Raw genomic sequence first — 19,849 nt, 5'->3', positions numbered from 1 at the left:
AGAAATGATATCCCATTCATCCTGTACTTAGCTCATTGCTGTACCATTGTGTGGTTCTGATAAAGGACCACATCATTTTGTGTGTAGCTCAGCCACTTCAACTTTCTCCCCAGTTGTTGGCTTTACCCAGTCCTGTCCCACTGAGCTGTTGCTCTTAATTTATCCATTATTTTTAATATCTTTTTTTATATATATAATGGCTGATAGTGTTTTATTTTTAAACTTAATTCTCTCAAGTCTTTATTAAATAACTCAAAAAGATCTTGGGGAGGGGATTGAGATTGATGGAGAGTAATCATCTGGCTTCTTTCTCTGTAGTGTGCTTTATCTTCTGTATTACAGCTGACCTCTCACACTGTGGCTGCAGTCCACTAATAACAAATTATTTATCTTCTGATACTGCAGTATTCTGTTTGTCTTTGGGAACTTTTTCGTGAGTATCATAACGCTGATAGGTTTTTGAATGCTGTTTTGTATTTTGCTAACCACTAGTTACATTGCTAAACTCCAAGTGATACCTGGTTGGCACTGGTGCGTTTTGCTGCATCAGGGTTCTGTGTGGGGATCTTTGGAGCTGGACGTAGCAGTAGTGCAAGGCAGAGAGTTTTAAGTAAGTCATAGTTTCAGAATTGATGGTTTCAATACTATAGTAATAATGCACACTGTTTTCATTCTCAAGCTGTGCTCAGGAGAAGGTTAACCACAACCGTTACCAGGTTTTGTAGCTGCAGCAGCAGCGTAATGTTTTTCAGGTAGTTCATTGTTATATATTGTGAATACTCACATTCTGTAGAGGTTTAACAGTTTTGTAATATTTATTCTTCTAGATACTTTCATGTGCTTAAACAACTGACCAAAAAGATAAAAGGGCAGGATTTGAATTGAGCCTAGGAAGAGTAATTCAAAGGTAATTACATGATGGAAGGTATTGTCATACTGATGCGTTCTCAGAATGCTACGAATGGCTTGATTCTCATAATTTTGCTTAAACAGAGTTGAGACAAACTCAAACCTGAGGATATTTTTTCAGTTACCATTATCGAGCTAGTATCTCTCAGCTAATGTACTTCTGTGCTTATCCTTAATTTGCTAAAAGATCTTGGAATGTTGTGCATAGCCCTTTTTAGGAAACAAGGTAAACGAAGTATTTTACAGATTGACAGGTCTTAGCGTTTTTACTGGAGGGATGGGCATGGGGGGGGCGGGGTGAATCTAATTTGTGCAAGTAAAAAGTATACCAAAAGAATATACTCTGCAGAATTGTCTAAGTGATAACCGGTCACTAGAGACTTAAGGTATATTAATGATAAAAGATTATTTTTCCAAAAGGAATTACATTTTTAATAGTTTTCTCAAGGTAAGAATCTGTTCTCATTGGAAGTTAGAAGAGTTCATATTCAAGTGCATGTCTTTGCTGGTCTACTGGGCCTCAAAACTAAATGTGAGAGCTTGTCCTTGTTATAGTTTTTTTTGCGTTGTCAATGTGATGATGCAGAATCTAATCAGGTTACTTGTGCAGATCCTGAGGATATTTCTTGCCTTTTCCTTGCTGTATGGCATTATCTGTTTGGGTTAGGTAAATTGTGAAGCAATGCCTGTTTTATTCTGAAGCATTACAGATTGTCTAGCCTTAGGCAGGTTTTTGCTGCAGTTCATTGGTTATTTCTATGATGTTTTTTCTTAGAGGTTTTAGGTGGAAAAAAACATATTCAAGGGTTTCCTTCACTCACTTGGTTTTATGAAATATTCATGTCATTTAAGCACTCTTTAACTGAGAGATAATACAGCATGGGAGCTTAAAAACAGAAATAGTTCCAAGTTGTTTTCCTGATTGTTTCATGCTGTCTTGCAGCAATTTTGCAACTTTTTTATTTACAGAACTGTGTTTAGCAGTGATTCTGTTGTCTTCTCCATCCAAAGCATGCCCTTTATGTCAGCAGCATAGTACGTCGTGCTGCAGAGTGGTTCTAAAGTAAGTTGGCAACTTTATAGATTATATGGACCTGAAGTTTAGGTCACTGCCTCCTCGATATCCACTGGAAGATTCATTACGTTTTCTGTAGGACTGTGATTTTATGGTGTTGGACTGGTATCAGCGCTCAAAGTTCTGACTAAAAAAAAAAAAAGTATCTGAAACAAAATTTCTTTTTTAAGAAAAATGATAATGATGCTTAACACTTCTGGAAATGTCCATCTGTGCTGCCTGCCATGGCATAGTTCTGGCTTGTTACAACAATGATCAGATATGTGCTGTATACTGGTCCAATTAGTCCACTTTGGGAATAAAACTGTGGTAGATCACAGTGCCATTGCTTAATTTCACGTTCTTTTCTGGCACACCTCTTGAGAAATAAGTGCTGTGACTGAGCATGGTGCCACACTTAAGAGGCAGGTAATTTGGGTTCTAACCTTGATATTCCACCAAATTAGGACTTCAAGTGAGACCTTGAGTCACTGTTTCAGGCTACAAAATCTGTATTGTTAAATGCTTGCCCACCTGTGTGAAGTTCTGTGAGATCGGTGGGTGCACTTCTCACATGTTTAAATATCAATACATTAAGTTTTATTTCCAAACTCTGCTGTAGTACTTTTTTAACAAGATTTTTTGCTTGATTTGACTTTCATTAATAACTGCTGCAAGATTGTTCAAAGCACAGTGCTTCTGGGCACTGAATGTCAACAAGTGTGTTTCTCAACATGCCTGCAACTTGGGACCCTGACTTCTCTGGCTGTGACTGTTCTCTCCATGTTACATTTCATGTACCTAACAGATGTTGCAGTTAGCTTCACTTGGGATTTGTTCTCCTTTGAAGTTGAACAAAGGATGTAAAATATGAGAAGGTTATTTGTTTCTTTTTAGGTTGTTTTTTTGTGTGTTTTGTTTTCTTTTCTTTTTTGGCATGAAAGACAAAACCTAATTGGCACGTTGCATTTGTAGTCCCAGTTATCTGTGCTAGATGTATTTGTGGATCAGTGGCCCTAAGTCAGTACACATTGACACTGTCTGAGAGATGAAGTGTTTTCACAGCCCATTGCCACCCAAGCAGGACAGTATGTATGAAGTTGGAGCATTTCAGATTTGGGTTGGTTTTGTTTTTTTCAAAAAGTTTCTTAAAATGTTTTTGATTATATTAAAAAATAAAAATATAATAATAATAATAAAAAGATCAGACACCGACAAAAATAACCATGATTTTAGTCTTGTTATGTTAGACTTACACTATTCTTCGTGACAATCAGTGAGTGTCCAGATGCCTATAAGTACTTCAGACAAAACCACGAAGCCGTAGTGGTTTTGTGGTGTTTAGGTGCTCCTATATAGGAAACTAGGCTGGATTGCCCATGGCTGATTTTTCAGTCTGAGGACATGCCTGTCAATGGTGAGAGGTTCGTGGGTTGTTCACTAGCAATTTAATGGGCTGTTGTCTGTTAAGAAGGCTAATCAATGCAATTTATTCTGCAGCATAAAAATCGTAGGCCCATTTTCATGAACAGCAATGCTGAAGTTAAATGCCTTTTCCTGTACCAAGTATCTAGTGATCTAAGAAGAAACCAAAGAGTGATAGAATTACAGTTACAAATGATGAAATGCACACTTGTGCATATTGCTCAGTAATATAGTAGGCATTCATTTAAGGGGAGTTTTTGCAGCATACAGCATTGAAAACACATGTCTAATAGGTGCATTCATTTTAATACGCTCATTCATTGAGCAGGCCTGATTAATTAGTGCGTGTCACCATCTGGTACTTACTGAGACTATTCATTTTTAAAATGTTGAAATTGTAGGGAATGTTGCACACCAATTAAGTTCCTTTTAATTGGATTATGTTAGTATAAAGTATTACTGGCGAAAGCCTTCATTGTGATTCAGCCAGCATGCATCTAAGGGAGACCCGCCAGCCTGAAATTACTTAGAACAAAGGGAAAATGCCTGAAATGCATGTTTATTCCCATCTTGGTGCACTCAACAGAGATGATGTCAACAAATAATACTGCTGCATTTCTGTGCAGTTTCCTGACATGAGGATGCCTCTGCTGATGACTGCTTCAGCTCTGCACTGCAACTCTGAACCTGTCATCCCCTAACTCTGACCTGGAAAGTGAAATATCAACAGGGCCAGACTGAGCCCTTCTGTGTGCAGCTGTGTATCTGCTGAAACAAGAGTGTTGTTTCTCATTTATACAAAGAGTGATTTAGTCTATAAAGCTGATAAACTAACTGTGCTGACTCAACCACCTAGTGAATGAAGTATCACGATCTGCTGGCTGCAGCACCACGTTAGGAGCAGAACTTGTCTGTCTGTACTTGTTCCTGTTACTGACTCACTTGGTGAATTTTAGTTGCTTAACGTCATTGCACAGCAGTGTTTCTGTGTATAAATTGTGAATAGGTATATTTATCAACTTGCATAAAAAAGCTTTGAGATGCAGGGTGAAATGTACCACGTGTTTACTGTTAACACTTTAGAAGCCTAATGCAGTTTTGTATTTAACATCTGAGGTTGTTAGTACTGAGATTGAGTATCTTCAAGTAAGTTCTGTTGTCCAAACTACTCATTTCAGAGGAGCGAGCGGCTCTGCAGAGTTAGCAGTTCCTTAGCAGGTAAATGGGCAGTCATTGGCTGCAGGGAAGCTACAGAAGAAGAGATACCAGGAGCACTGTTAAGCCCAAGAGATCTGATGTGTGACTGCCTGGATCTCCTCACGACCTCCTTAGTTTTGAAGAGTAGGGCAAGAGTCTAGAAATGAACAATGTCTGGATATCAGAGCCAAAGATTTTTTCTTTGTGAATTTGTGTGTGTTTTCATTACCTTCAATCGACTCTGCTGCCCCCTATCCAGCTGCAGCTGTCGTTAACAGCAATGGAAGCAATATCCTGAACATGTGAAGAATGTTTGAATTTTTTTTGTATTGAAAGATCTCATTCATTTCACTCATATTCACTTCTACTGTCGTTATCACTCATAGGAGTGATTATATGGTTGAAACAGTAAATGTGTTTTCTTTAAAGGCAGAGGAAAGCATCAGAAAAATCATTTTTAGTTGTACAACAATTAAAAAAATGCTAGATTTTTTTGGAGAGTGCAAATACCTGTTTAGACATATAAAGGTCACTATGAATTTAATCTGTTATAGTAGACTGCTTCTGATTTCAAAGGATGAAAATAGTTCACTGTTGTTTTTTTTTATTTTTTTTTCCTTAACGTACATTTCCTATTGTTTGAAGATGCATATTTCCTCTTCGTTACAGCTGCAGGCAGTGTAAAGCATGTTACAGGCACTGCTCATCCTGGAAGTGCCAAATCCAATTGGAAACCTGTCTGTAGTTTATAAACGTGAGAAGTCAGTGACTCATGCCTGTTTTGCAGACTGTGTCAAAAGTCATGTTTAGAGCATGTTGTTGAGTTTAAACCATTTCCATTTGGTGCTGAAATGCAAAAGATTTAAAATATCTGTATGCATCTTATGTATTTTCTGTCTGTGTATTGATACATGCCTGCATTTACACACGCATGTCTGTGTGTGTAGCATTTGAAGTTCAGTTGCTGCATTAGTACTCCTGGGACATGAAATGTACGTTTGCACAGAACTGTAACCCTGCCGTACTTCGACTGTGACTGGAGCCTTGGGTTGTGGGTCTGGTAAGCCTCCTGTAGTTCGCAGTCACACATTTTGTGTAGCACTCATTTGGGTTAGAGGAAAACTGATCCGTACTGGTGTGTCTGAGCAAATGGGAGTAAGTACAGCTGGTGGTAAAACATGAAAATGTTTTCATGTGGCAGTGTGCAATAGAGTGCTTTCTCATTTTACCCCAACCTTATTAGCAGAAAATGCATAGCCTAGAAGGCCATAAAACTGTCTGTTCTGTGGTAGGATTTAAGTGCACTTTGTGCCATTTCTAAGAAATAATATCACCCAGTTAAATCTTAAAAACTATACACCTGTGCACTGATCTCTTTGTTTAAATTGTCTGCTTGGAGATTTTATGTAATGGAGAAATATATTTTCCAAGAAAACATTTATTTCAGCTGTGCAACTTTTAGTGCAAGTTTTCTCCTTTTAGTTGTTAACATGAAAAGAAGGAGTTAACCACAGTATAAAATTCTAGTATTCTCTATTTCTTTCTCTCTCATATTTTAGGAGAATTACTTCTTAATGTGATTTTTCTGGTTACAATGCACAGGCTGACGAAGTGTTGAACCAACAAATCTTGGCAAAGATCAAAACAATGCAAAGGCCTTTTACTCAGTGTATATTTAAAACAGAGGCTGAAGTTTGGGCAGAACTCTATCTGGCAGACTTTCTATCTCTTAGGTCATACAAAGAAAAAGCTTTTGGCACTGACTTTTTGGCAAAAAGCTGTGTCTGGAAACATATTCAGTCAGTGTATGAAATATGATAGCACTGGTACCATGACTGTGTCTGAATGTACTCTGTTATAATACAGTTAGACTTCAGCCCCATCTGGTGTTGGAACAGAATTCCTATTTCAGAGTTTTCCAGCGTAGGCTAGCCCTTTGCCAAAACACAGAGCAGTACGTGAGGAGACTGAGAAAGTCAGACAAGTGTCAATTTTACTAATGATTTCTATTGTTTGCTCCACTAATGAAAATCAGTTGTGCCCATGGTGAATTCCAGCATAAGTGTCCTGCTGCTGAGTTACTAACCTCTGGCTTTATAGAAAGCTGCATCTTTAACTGAGTGGGTTTGGTATTACGCTTTCAATGTACCTTTGTGAACAGCACGTATGTTTTCATCCAAAGCCGGTAAAAATGTAAAATTACTGATTTATCAATGCCTGCTTTAGCAGAACCAGCAACAGACAGCTTCTTTCACCTCGGTAAAATGTCAGATCATTTCTGAGTTATGCAACAATGATGAAGAGACCAGAGTTGTGGTTTTGGCTTAGAAGGCTTAAAATCTTCAGGCATTAATTCATAAAACTCAAATCTGGGATACTCCAATGACTGTGAAGTATAACAGATTCATGCCTGATTCTTACTCAAGGTTGATCATTTCAGGAAAAAAGACAACTCATTTTGAAATAGATTTACAATTATATTTCAGATGTTTCGGGGGGGGGGGTTGTTAGGTGGAAAAGCTACTTGTGAAACAAATCAGGAACTAAAAGTCATCCATAGCTTTGTTTTGAGGATATAAGAATGGTTTATTGCCACTATAGCAAGCTAAAGAAGAAACTGACTTTCTAGAAAGGCTGCCCCAGCATTTTAGCTGATTTTTCAGCATAGAGTCCAGCCTGTCTTGTCAAACAAAGTATCTGTCTAGTTATAATTTGACTCCGCTGAAAAAAGTGCTTAAATGGCAGTTTGGAATTGGTTGAACATATTTTGCCACTTAAGCTCAGCTCATTCAACATTTGAAGCTAAAACGAGTGATCTAAATTGCATTTGATAGAGTAAAGTATATTCTTTTACTTTCTTGTCACACATTTAAATGGTTATTTTGAAGACAATATGCACTAATCCTTGGTTTTATGTCCTTTTCCTGGCATTTGATTTATTGGGCAAAAATTAAGGTCAATGGTCCTGAACTAGTCAAGAGAATTACTCTATGTTCTCAGTCATTGCCATTTTTCTCTCTCTGCTCTGAGTAATATAGGGCTTCACTGACAAAGTTTTAATTCTTTATGTCCGAGAAGAATACTTGCCACATTTTTTTGCATTTCATCTAAGTAGCGCTGTGGTGTAACCTGGCAGGCAGCTAAGCACCGCACAGCCCTCACTCACTGCCCCCTCTCCCTCTGCCTCACAGTGGGATAGGGGAAAGAATTGGGAGGGGAAACAAAAGGTAAAAACTCATGGGTTGAGAATAAGACAGTTTAACAGGACAGAAAAGGAAGGGAAAATAATGATGAAAGAATTTGCAGCACAAATGGTGCACAATGCAGTTGCTTACCACCTGCTGTCCAATGCCCAGCCTGTCCCTGAGCATCATCCCCCCCAGGTTTTATTGCTCAGCACGTGGCATGGGACATCTCTTTGGCCAGTTGGGGTCAGCTGTCCTGGTGCTGTCTCCTCCCAGCTCCTTGTGGACCCCCCCAGGTACCTCGCTGGCAGGGCAGTACGAGAAGCTGAACAGTCCTTGACTCAGTGTAAGCACAGCTCAGCAACAACTAGAACATCCGTGTGTTACTGGCATTATTCTCAGCCAAAATCCAAAACATGGCACCATACCAGCTACTAGTAAGAAAATTAACTCTATCCCAGCTGAAACCAGGACTGTAGTTTTGTAAATTTAAGTAAAAAGAGCTTAAGGCATCAGCAAAAGGCTACTTGGTTATTCTGAGTTGTTGTTAGCAGCATTCAAAAAAGTACAATGTTTTTTCCCCATTCTTATCCTCCTTCTCTCTTTTGTGTTTCAGAATGATCACTGCTTAAAACAGTAGTCATACCAAGTGAACAAAGAGGAAACACATGGATGAAATTCTGACCATGCACTGAACAGCACAGCATCAAGTGCAAAGCTCTGGGAAAATGTCTGCTTGCAACACTTTCACTGAACACGTCTGGAAACCTGGTGAATGTAAGAACTGCTTCAAGCCAAAAAGCTTGCATCAGTTACCTCCAGTATCTGAGAAAAAAACCCTCTCGCATGGCAATCTGAAAACCAACGCAAACCAAAGTAACAGCCATCGTGGTGGAAACAGAGGAAACTTCCGACCGCCTGTGGCAAAGAAACCCACGATAGCTGTGAAGCCCACCATGATGGTAGTAGATGGGCAGGGTGTATGTGGCGAAATCAGCACGCCGGATCATTGTGAGAACAAATCGGTGCCCCCAAGCTGGAACCGAAACAAAGCTGTCTTGAACAAAAAAACACTGAACAATAATAATGAAGATGAAATCGAAGGTTATAGCCATGTTCACAGGCCTTATGGCAACAATGATGGTGTAGGTAAGATACCAAATAATAATAATAATGGACTGACAGAAGTTTTGAAGGAGATTGCAGGTTTGGATACCACACCTCAGCTAACTGGAAATGAAATGAACTCGAGAGAACCTTCTTGGGAAGAATAAATAATTGTTATAAAAGATCATTAGAAAGAAAGATCCCTCCAAGCTGCATGATGGGTGGAATGAAGGATTCGCACAGTAAGCATGTTATTCTGAGTGGAAGCACTGAAGTAATAAGTAATGAAGGTGGACGTTTCTGTTACCCAGAATTCTCTAGTGGAGATGAGAGTGAGGATGACACGTTTTTTGGCAGCATGCAGGAAGAGCATGAGAGCTGGGATGAAAGTGATGAAGAGTTGCTAGCAATGGAAATTCGTATGAGGGGCCAACCTCGCTTTGCTAATTTTCGAGCTAACACCCTGTCTCCTGTTCAGTTCTGTGTTGACAAAAAATGGAACACCGTGCCCCTTAGAAACAAGTCTCTTCAGCGGATCTGTGCGGTCGATTACGATGATAGTTATGATGAAATTTTAAATGGTTATGGGGAAGAGACTGTGATTCTTTATGGGCAAGAGAGCATGCAGAGCATGGTATCTTCTGATTCTACGTCTCCTGATTCTTCGTTGACAGAAGAGTCTCGTTCTGGAACAACCAGCAGTTCCTCACAGAGACTCTGTAATGGAGGATTATCTCCTAGTACTCCTCAGGACATCAAATTGATCGAACCAGAATATGAAAGTCTGTGTGTTAGTCAGCAAGTGAAGGATGCGTCAAAAGCTTCCAGAAATGTCCCAAAGAGCCTAGAAACCCACAAGGCAGTCCTTGCTCTTCGACTGGAAGAGAAAGATGGCAAAATTGCTGTACAAACTGATAAGCAAGAGAATAAAAGTTCTTCAGATGTTACTGGTCAAGCTGTAACTATCAACTTGGTGCCTGTGGAAGAGCAAGCTAAACCTTACAGGGTAGTGAATATGGAACAACCAGTTTGCAAGCCATATACCGTAGTGGATGTATCAGCTGCCATGACCAATGAATGTAAAGAGAGTCCAACTGAAACCTCAGAAACCAAAAATACATCATCTAACCCAAGTTCACCAGTAACTCCAGGCACGCCTATTACATCCTCAGCAGCATCACCTGCACGAGTCAACACTAATCTGAAAAAATCCAGTGCAATCAGATATCAAGAAGTGTGGACTTCTAGTACTAGTCCAAGACAGAAGATACCTAAGGTAGAGTTAATTGCTAACAGCTCAGGACCTTCTGTTCCTCCCAGGAAGACAAGCCACAAGTCAGCTCCTACTTCGCCTACAGCTACAAACCTTTCCTCAAAAACTATCCCAGTTAAGTCTCCAAATTTATCTGAGATAAAATTCAACAGCTACAATAACGCTGGCATGCCGCCTTTTCCTATTATCATTCATGATGAGCCCACTTATGCTAAGAGTTCCAAAAATGCTATTAAAGTTCCTATTGTAATCAATCCAAATGCATATGATAACCTGGCTATCTATAAAAGTTTTCTAGGGACCAGCGGAGAGCTATCTATCAAAGATAAAACTACCAGTGTAATAAGCCACACATATGAAGAAATAGAAACAGAAAGCAAAATGACTGAAGCTATAGGGAGCAAACCCAGTGAATTTTCCCAAGCGAAGGGGGGTAACTAATAACACTGAATGCAGGCTGGGTTCTGTGGCTCAGAAGGTCCAAGAGTTTAATAGCTGTCTCAGTAAAAGTCAGATATCACCACAGAGAAGTCATAGTTCTGACCACAGCTCCCCATCAAGAATTCAAAAGACAACCCAAGAGCCAGCAGATGTGACATTGGAGGCTTCCGTTGGCAACAGCAGTAGAGAGAATGCGAGCACGGTGCTTTCACAGATTGTGGCTTCCATCCAGCCCCCGCAGTCTCCGCCAGAAACGCCTCAGTCTGGACCCAAGTCTTGCAGTGCAGAAGAACTGTATTCCTTACCCCCTGATGCAGATGCTACTAAAAACACGCTGGTACGACCCAAATCTCTTTTTACATCACAGTCTGAAATAGAGCCATCCAAGACAATGGAAAACACAGCCGTTAAAATGCAGAAGATACACTATCACAGCCAGTCGCCACCCATTCTCCAAAGCCAGTGAGAGGCACCCCAAATACGACAAGTCCCAAAACAGAGCAAGCACCACCATTTCCTCCTCCACGGTCCACATCTTCACCCTATCACGCAAGTAACTTGTTGCAAAGACATTTCAGCAACTGGACCAAACCAAATAGTCCCACCAGGTCAACAGAGGCTGAGTCAATCCTTCATTCGGAAGGTCGACGAGCTGCTGACGCAAAACCCAAACGCTGGATATCGTTTAAAAGCTTCTTCCGCCGCAGAAAAACTGATGAGGAGGAAGACAAAGAGAAAGAAAGAGAAAAGGAAAATTGGTGGGTCTTGATGGAACTGTAATACACATGCTCCCTCCTCCTCCAGTTCAGCGTCATCAGTGGTTCAGCGAGGCAAAATCAGAGACCAGTGAGAAGCCATCAATTGTTTTCATGTATAGATGTGAACCAGCACAGACTGAACCAAAGGTTGATCAGCAATACAAGAGTGGAGTGGAGTCTGCTATTGCTGATGCACTAGCAAAAGACAAAGGAGAAATACAGGAAAAGTCTCCGGAGAGCTCGGAACAGAAAATAATGAGCCATTCATCACCACCTCAGATTCCGAAGAAAATCCCCAGGTAATCCGCTTGTCTTTTTATTCATTCAGCTGTGAACTGCACTGTCTGTACTACCAAAAAGGGAAGAAATCAAGGGGTTTTATTAAGTGTAAATTTTTCTAAATATATTTATTTTAGGTATCTTAAAGTATATTCTAAAAATCTTTGCTTTATATTGGATATCAGAAAGAATCAAAAAAAGATTACTGGGAACAGTAACTGCTATTTGGAGTTGGTATTTGCAGGTTCATTAATACATTGTGATAGTCATGTTCCATTGAATCAGATTTTCCTGAATTTCTAGTTAAAGAAATAGTTCTTATGTTATAGAACTAAATAATTCCTCTGTGGAAATAGAAGGCTACTATTTAAAAGAAGAATAGAAGTTAAAAGATCTGTGACGCATAAAGGTGGTGTGCTAACTTTATCTCACATACCCATGAAAACAAGATAGGCTAATTAACTTGATGCTACACTGCAACATCACTGCTGCACTCCTAAAATAAGCCATGTGAAAAGTAATAATAGAATTAAATTATCTATAAAATAATAAATCTACATTTTGCAAGGCCTTTAGTAATGAATATACTCTGCCCCTAACAGTACTAGATTCAGCAGAGCCCATTGCTCCATTTCTGCCTGACAATTTTGTTCAGTGATTTCATTTTTAATATTTTTAAATCATAATTTGCTAAAATCATGTGTTGTTTTCTCTAGGAATATTTGGTCAGATTGTTTATCTTACTCTATAAATTCCAGGTAGTTGAATGTTTTAGGTCTTGGTTTAAAGGCCTGTTTATTCCATTCTCAAGGATACACATGCTTTTTTGGTTGTCTCCAAACACAAAGAAATATGCTTGTTCCAGATACATGTTGTTTTCAACGCACCACAGAGTTCCTACAGTGCATGACAGTGTATAACCTAGGGTACTGGAGATATTCATTGCAGGCTATTGTGTGGGCATAGTATGCATTTCACTGAGTATAGACCACAGCTGTAGATGTATTAGACCAGGTCTTCTAAGGTTATTATACAAACTGATTCCAAAATAACTTCAAATTTGCATTATTTAATTCATTGCAACAATAACCTACTGGTAGGAAATTCAATTTTTTTTAACTTTGTCACCTCTGTGGGAATTTCACAAATGTATCATGGAAAAATTTTAGCAGCTTTAGAGAACAAGTTAAAGAATCAGGGAAGTTTGTGGTCTCAGTTGTCCCTACAGAGGAACAAGTTCTTTGCATTATCTCCACGGGAACCTGAAGAAAGTGACTTTGTGTCAACATGTTTCCAGCAGCCTTACTGAATATATTGCCATCAGCAGGTTCGCTCACCCTCTTTTGCTGGCACGACAGTTTTGTGTGGTCACCTCTGGTGAACAGACTGGGGAAGTGATCCAAGGAAAAGTAACTGCAGAGGTATTTTTCAGCCAGATCAATTCTCTGATCTGACAAGGGAAGACAGAAAGGAGAAGCTGCTTTTATCTCAGTGGTAAACAGCCATAACAGACTCATCGTTGGCGCTTGTTCTTAAACTACCCTAGAGATGGTGCTGTTATCCTGTTTTTTATTTTTACACTGTTACTGGACCTCCCTTTGGCCCTTGGTCATTCTGTCCCATCTGACTCATTTATTCCAAAAGTAATTTTTACTTTTAATTTTTCTGCAAGTCATGGCGATACTGGCTAAAATCATATCTCACCATTTTTCCTGGTGCAAATCAGAATTCTCTGAATGCTAGAATTGGAATTTCTTCTTCCTAACAACATTGTTCAGTGGCAAATTTCTACAAATTAAAAAATAAAAGTAAAAATGAAATACTGAGAAACACATTGTTAGAACACTAGGCAGTGGATTTTATTTTTATTACCTTGATGCAATTTAAAGCCTTAAAGTAGTTGTTGGTTTTGGTTTTTTACTTAATTTTAAATACTGTGAAGAGACAGAGAGAAACCTTAGACTGCCAGAAAAATGAAGGAATTTAGTTAAAGGGTTTTGACTTCTCTTTTTAATATTCCAGTAGGTGAGAATCAGGGTTGTCAACTTCCATTTTCACATGTGCAGGAGACATAACAGGTGATGCTATACTTGTTTTGTGTTAACTCATCAGATGTTATTAAAAGGTTAGTTTAGTATTAATTCAGGCTAAGATATGTGCCTGGAAATATTTTTTAAATCTTCAGTTAAGCTTGCAGAGGCATAGAGGAAAACTGAAGAGATGAAGATAGCAATCAATGAACATGACACTTGCCTGAGAATGCCAACACAAGTAAGCTCACTGAAAAAACAAACTGATGACCTGGAAAATAAGATAAGCTTTAAAATGTCAGATTACTAGGGATCTTGAAAGTAAATTAAATGAATATACAATATTTCTTTACTTTGAAAATGGATTACAAAGCTGCTAGAGATTGATAACATAACCACAAACAGGTCTGAAGGTATTTAAAGTTATCACCAAGAAAGGTCAGTTTCATCCCTTTGAACAGCACTGGCAAAAGGCACAGTTGTTTGGAAAGCTGGAAACTATATAAAAGAACTTGGTGTGGTTTTATCCATGCGGTAGTTTCTTTCTGTTGGAGCCAGGTTGCATATAAGGTGGTTCCAAAGGAGATAGCAAATACTAATGTATTAACTGTACCAGAAATTGCAGATGGATTAAATTAGGATTTTTGCTAAAAATCAGCAATATGTCAGCCGTATTGTAATTGGAATGGAAATCAGGGTGTTCTCAGAACTCTTGGGGTTCATTTTTATGATGCAGAAGGTCTTGCCAGGCAAATGCCAAAACTGACCTCTACAACGGTAACAACATTTCTGGCCTAAGCCATTGTCAGTGATGAAGGTGGGTGGCACTTGGTGGAATCCACACAGAAGTTTAGGAAAGAAAGGATCTTCCTATTCCTCAAAGGCTTTGTTTTCTAGTGGATCAGACTCTTGTTACAGGAGTTTCACAAGATAAAAGGTTTCCTCCTCATTGAGAGAACATTGCTTACACCCAGGAGCAACTTTTTAGATTGAGCCATTTCCTAAAAGAAAACTGCAGCCCTGCCGTCTGATTCTTCCTTTTCTGTCTTCATAAACCATATCAGAGCTGAACTAAAACATTTTGACACCATTTTTAGATTGCATTGCCTTCATAAATCAAGGTACAAGCGCATTGCGCACAGCCATTTCCATTTCAGTTACGTACCGAATTGAGTAGTTTCCTTTCATAGCTACAAGTCACTCATAACTTTTCTTTGTAGGCTCTTTGGGCCAGACTTGGCTGAATTAAAGATAAAATTGCATGTTTACTTGAAATACTTGAAGTAATGAGGTCTGTATATTCATTCCACTCTGGTTTAGGTAAGAAGGCATTTCTTCATAGCTCAAGTTGGGATTATGAATCTAATTCCTAAACTGATGTTAACTTATTCAGTAGGACTTGAAACTAAGCTGGCAATCAACAGGCATGAGTTCTGTTGACCCATAGATAGAAAAGATCACTATCCTGTTTTACCTTCCAAAATGAGTGAAAACACCTATTATGTCTACAGATGTGTATGTTTTGAAGATTTGTTTTTAAACATTTTCCTTAAAGAGCATACTTGTACATCAGCAATTTGGGTTGTTTTAAGGCAATTTTTAAGTGAAAATAGCCCATGGGTGTTTTACTGGGCACGTTAATGGGTTCTATACATATCAGAGGGCAGCAATATCAAAGCTTTTGATAATGTCTTATTATCCTTCAAATTTTACCCCAGTGCCACTCTTCTTATACAAATAGTTTTAAGATTTAAGATCACTGTAAGGATATGTTTAAAAAAAAAGTCCTCCTTCCCAGTTTGCAGGACCCCTTGTACTGGTTTAAACTAAGGTTCTCACCTGAATCCAAAACCATTTAAATGTAGCTTGCATAAATTGGTGGGGAGAATTCAAGGATGTTTTTGCTGAAAAGAAAGCTTTTCTTAAACAAGTCTACTGAACTGGAAGAAATTTCTACCCAGAAAGTTCAGGGGAACTATCAACTCCCCCTTCCCCCTGAATCTACTTTTATCTGCTTTTTCTAGGTATCAGCAAGGTTTATTTACTTTAGTCAAGTGCCCAACAAATGTTTTATAAGTGTTAGCCACCTACCTCACCTTGTTTCATTGGGGAAAAATTGCCGGTGAGACTCTTTCTCCAGGGCAACTATAAGCTAACAGATTTCAGAATTTATGTACGTTCAGTAAGCGAAAAGTTAGGTGAAGTTTTATGTGAAAGATTTTTGGTAAGTCTTGAGAACAGTTAAAGAACCCAAGTGGAAGCGATTTTATTGTTCATTATTTCAATAAATTTAGATGGGAGATGGTAAATCGTGTATATTGTTTTTAACTTCTCCAACACAGTCTGTAAAATGGAAAGACTGAAAAGTATAAAATGGATAAACAATTTTTATAATGTGCAGTTAATCTGCGGAACTTGTTGCCATTAAGTTTCGCTGACACTAAAGAGCTTAGTAGGATGTCTTTCCTGGATTATGAAATATATCCCCATTATCCATGCCAACATTGCATGATAAAAGATTTTAAAAATAATAATAATGGAATATCAATTCTCATGCTTCAGGAATAAGTCAACTTCTAAATAATAGGATAAACTTTATGGCTTAGTTATTGCAAACTGCCAGTTGGTGAAGTTTCTTTCACTTTCCTCTTGACTGTGTGTGGCTAATGAGGGTGGAGAAACTGAATGCGTGAGCCACTGGAAAAGGGTTTTTTGTGCCCGTAGCGTGTTTTGATTTAACCCTAAGCACTGATCATCCCTGCTCAGTGTTTGGAGAAACGTAGGGGTCTGGGTTCTGAATGAAAGTTTCCTCTGTAAGGTGGCCTTTGACCACCTCCCAAGCCATTAACCTCTCTGCATTTTCCCTCAAGCATTATTCAATAAATTTAGGCTTTATTTTAGCTTTATTAGCTTAAAACCGGTAGGCCTGAGGGAGTCTCAAAGGGATCTCTTGTGAAACTAAATATGTCTACAGGTTCCACAGATATTTTGTGTAAAAGAAAACTATTCTTACCTTATCAGGCTCTCTCATCTCAAGCTGTATGACTACCATTGGTTATTGCTTGCTGATGTCCGCTTGGTGGAGTAGACATCAGAGGAGATCAGTCTGAGCAGGCTCTGAGGCCATGTCAGCTTTTTTCTGAGTTTCTGTCACAAATTTCTGCTGCTTGGACTTAATGCTGCCATTACCAGAACTGTACTCCCTCAGCTTGACCTCAAGATCTGACCCTACTGCAGGAACACGGTTTCAGAATCACTCTTTCAAGTATTTCACCTCTTATCTTCCTCGTATTCATTGCTGTTTATTAATCACTCTGATTGAGAAGATGTGCACTGAACAGAGGAAAATATAGGTACACAATAGTTGTAATTCCACTGTCCTTATAAAAAATAACACACTGCACGGTCTGCTTTCTGGATTCTTACCATTCCAAAGATTAAGGAAAGTTTTAGATCACATCATCTTCCAAAACCTGGAGGAGGATAACCTGAGGGAAGAAGTAGAGGCATTTGACCCTGTAGAAAACTGCTTTTAAAAATGATTTTGAGCTTGTACACATGTGAATCACAAGCATATGAATTCAGGGGCATGTTATCTGAAGGACAGTCCTTTTAACGCAGGTTTTTTGCTATGCATAATTCAGCTTCTTTGGAAAGCAAATGTGCTCTCCGTGTATGGAGGGCTTCTCTGTCTATTACCTGGACGTTGTTTAGTTTCAGCCACGTGTGCCCGAGGAGCAGAGTTCTCTAAGGTAATTAATTCATTTCCTCTGAAGTTCCTTTCCAAAATAAGAAAGGGAAAAGAAAAGGGCTTGGACGGAGCAGACTGTGCCCACGATGACAGAAGCTAAATATGTGCTCTTACGCACGGCATCAAGGAATCCACCCTGGCAAAATAGCTATAAATATCCCAAATAAGGGGATAGCTTCAGTATCACTTGCAGTCAACAAGGAGATATAGATTTATACAAAATGGGGCTTAAATGGTTCTAATCTCAAAGAAGGGCTTGTTTATCAGCTGCTCTGTCTGCTTTTCTCAGATGCTAATATATTTTTTAACTGTTTAGACTACTGCATGAAGCAAAAGCAATTATTCATTTGGTTCTTGTAGCTTAATGAGTGAGGAGGTTTTCCCCTTTTGTTCTCTCTGTGTTATGTCAGAGATGATTACAGGTTGGCTTTTTGCTTGTTGAGTCAGTACACCGTGTATGTGTGCTTGATCTCAGGATCTATCCCACTTCACTGTTAAGCTACATGGAAGCATTACTCACTGATTTCATGGCCTGACATCATCTCGTTGCAACTTAATATGTATTCATTTCAGACACTAAAATGGGTTGGATACAGGTTCAAGATGTCCCCTTACTTTTAACAGTAGGCTAGTCTAAGTTCTTCATACCTCTCTGGAAATTTGAACCTCCTTTTCTGTAGCTAATTACCATGACTAAGACCATAGTTGTCATACCAAAACAGTGATGTAGCAGTGTGTGACCTGTTTTTCATCCACGAAGGCAGTGGAAGAGTTAAGAGGGCAGGGCTGTAACCAGCTGGTGTCCCGGGGCGCTTTGGCAAGCCCCTGGACCAACCCCCTAAGGTAAACATTAAGGTGCAGTAGGTGTATCACTCTGTGCAGAGTTCAGCCTGTTGCTTACAGCTTGCACAACTTGTAGCACATCAGAACACTGTGGAATCAATGGCTCGCCAGAGTTTCAAGACATGATTAAAAGACTCAAGAAGGCCCTGAAAGAATTTCCTTTAATGGGGAATTGTGTGAGTGAGTATAGTGGGTGAGTGGTTTTTTTTTCTTTCTTTCCTTTCTAGCTGTTGGTCTACGTTGTTTGGCAAAATGCTTTTGAGCTTAGGTTTAGTGTATGTGCTTGCATGTGTCTCGTATGGAGAATGGGTCTGTTCTGTACCTCACCAATCGATACTAAAAAATTACTTTGAGATGTGATTATTCTGGTATGTGGCAATGACAGAACTGTAAAGCTAATAGAAACTATTTTTTTCTGAAAGAAAATGTTCTTATTGAGGAATGCAGGTAAATGTATGATTTACAGCAACTACGGGTTGTTAGTTTAATTTCTCATCAACTTGAGAGCCTTTCACTGCTTTAATTTTACGTATGCTTTACTCTGAAATTATCTTAGGTTAACTCTTTAATGTGGATATATTTAGGGCACTTGGAATGTTCTTCACACCATTGCTATGCATGGTACTAAAAATGAACAAAATTGTTAATGCTGATTAAAGACTACAGCTATTTGAAGTTATGCCATTTTTTTCTCCTTTACTAACAAGTTCTAATGAGTTTTGTTTGTATCAGCCTGCAGTTAAAATTCATGAGTCTGAGAGTAGAAACAGCATGTGTGCGCTGCACCGTACATGGGGTCTTGTGTTACGCAAACTATTGGCATGTTGTAATCTTTGAAGTCTGTTTGGGATTGCTAGAAGACTGTGTACCGGGATTTTCAGTAGTTTGGCTTTAGATTAGAATAGAGAGACCTTTGCCTATAATGTATGTTAACTTTTTGGGGATATCATCTCTCTTCCCACTTATAAAGATTTTTATCATGGAAACTCAGCTGCTCTGCCTGTTTAAAAAAGCACAATTTTTTTTTTGTTTATCAGGAGTTTGTTTTAAATCTGTGCCATGAAAATTAAACGCCTGTACAGATCTCACCTGTGGCGACCATCTTTTTGAAGGAAGTGCCTCGCCCCATCCCTTATGGAAGTCACGAATACTTAAAATTCTTGCTGTTCTATTAGAGCAGACTGGAATAATGAGAACTAGTGAATAGGACATATGCTCTTGAGATTTGGCTATAATCAGTATTTGTTTCTGTCAATGAGAGAGCATAAAGGCACGGAAATATTTTTGGTCTCTCTGACATGTTTTATCTGGCACATTATTGATAATTGCTGCTGTGGTTTCAACAGGACTTTTTTTTTTTTAAGCCTGAACAGAGTATTTTCTTCATATATTATGCATAATTTTTAAATCATACTGCTGTAATATATACACAGGGAAGCTGATTGAATCCATGATGTTCACAGTTTTGCACTATAAGTAATCATAGTTTGATTAAAACACCATAGCTAAGAGCAAGTACAGAGGAATGTCTTCATGGCCTTTTGTGGCTGCCTTAATACATTAGCAGATGGATTTTAATCTTGAAGAATTTTATATG

At 38.8% G+C, this 19,849-nt stretch overlaps 1 protein-coding gene across 1 annotated transcript in view; it reads left to right on the top strand.

The window, feature by feature from the left end:
* PEAK1 (pseudopodium enriched atypical kinase 1) overlaps positions 1 to 19,849 on the top strand; it is a 117,910-nt gene that overhangs the window by 71,292 nt on the left and 26,769 nt on the right. Inside the window, 5 exon segments of the mRNA XM_040570640.1 lie at positions 8,387 to 9,021; positions 9,024 to 10,579; positions 10,581 to 11,045; positions 11,048 to 11,333; positions 11,336 to 11,648. Of these exon segments, the coding sequence (XP_040426574.1) occupies positions 8,499 to 9,021; positions 9,024 to 10,579; positions 10,581 to 11,045; positions 11,048 to 11,333; positions 11,336 to 11,648 (3,143 nt within the window). The 5' untranslated portion in view covers positions 8,387 to 8,498.

This window comes from Cygnus olor, chromosome 11 (genome assembly GCF_009769625.2).
Source record: "Cygnus olor isolate bCygOlo1 chromosome 11, bCygOlo1.pri.v2, whole genome shotgun sequence".
Taxonomy (NCBI): Eukaryota; Metazoa; Chordata; class Aves; order Anseriformes; family Anatidae; genus Cygnus; species Cygnus olor.
Note: the sequence above shows the minus strand (reverse complement) of the source record. Positions and strands in the feature narration are given on the sequence as shown.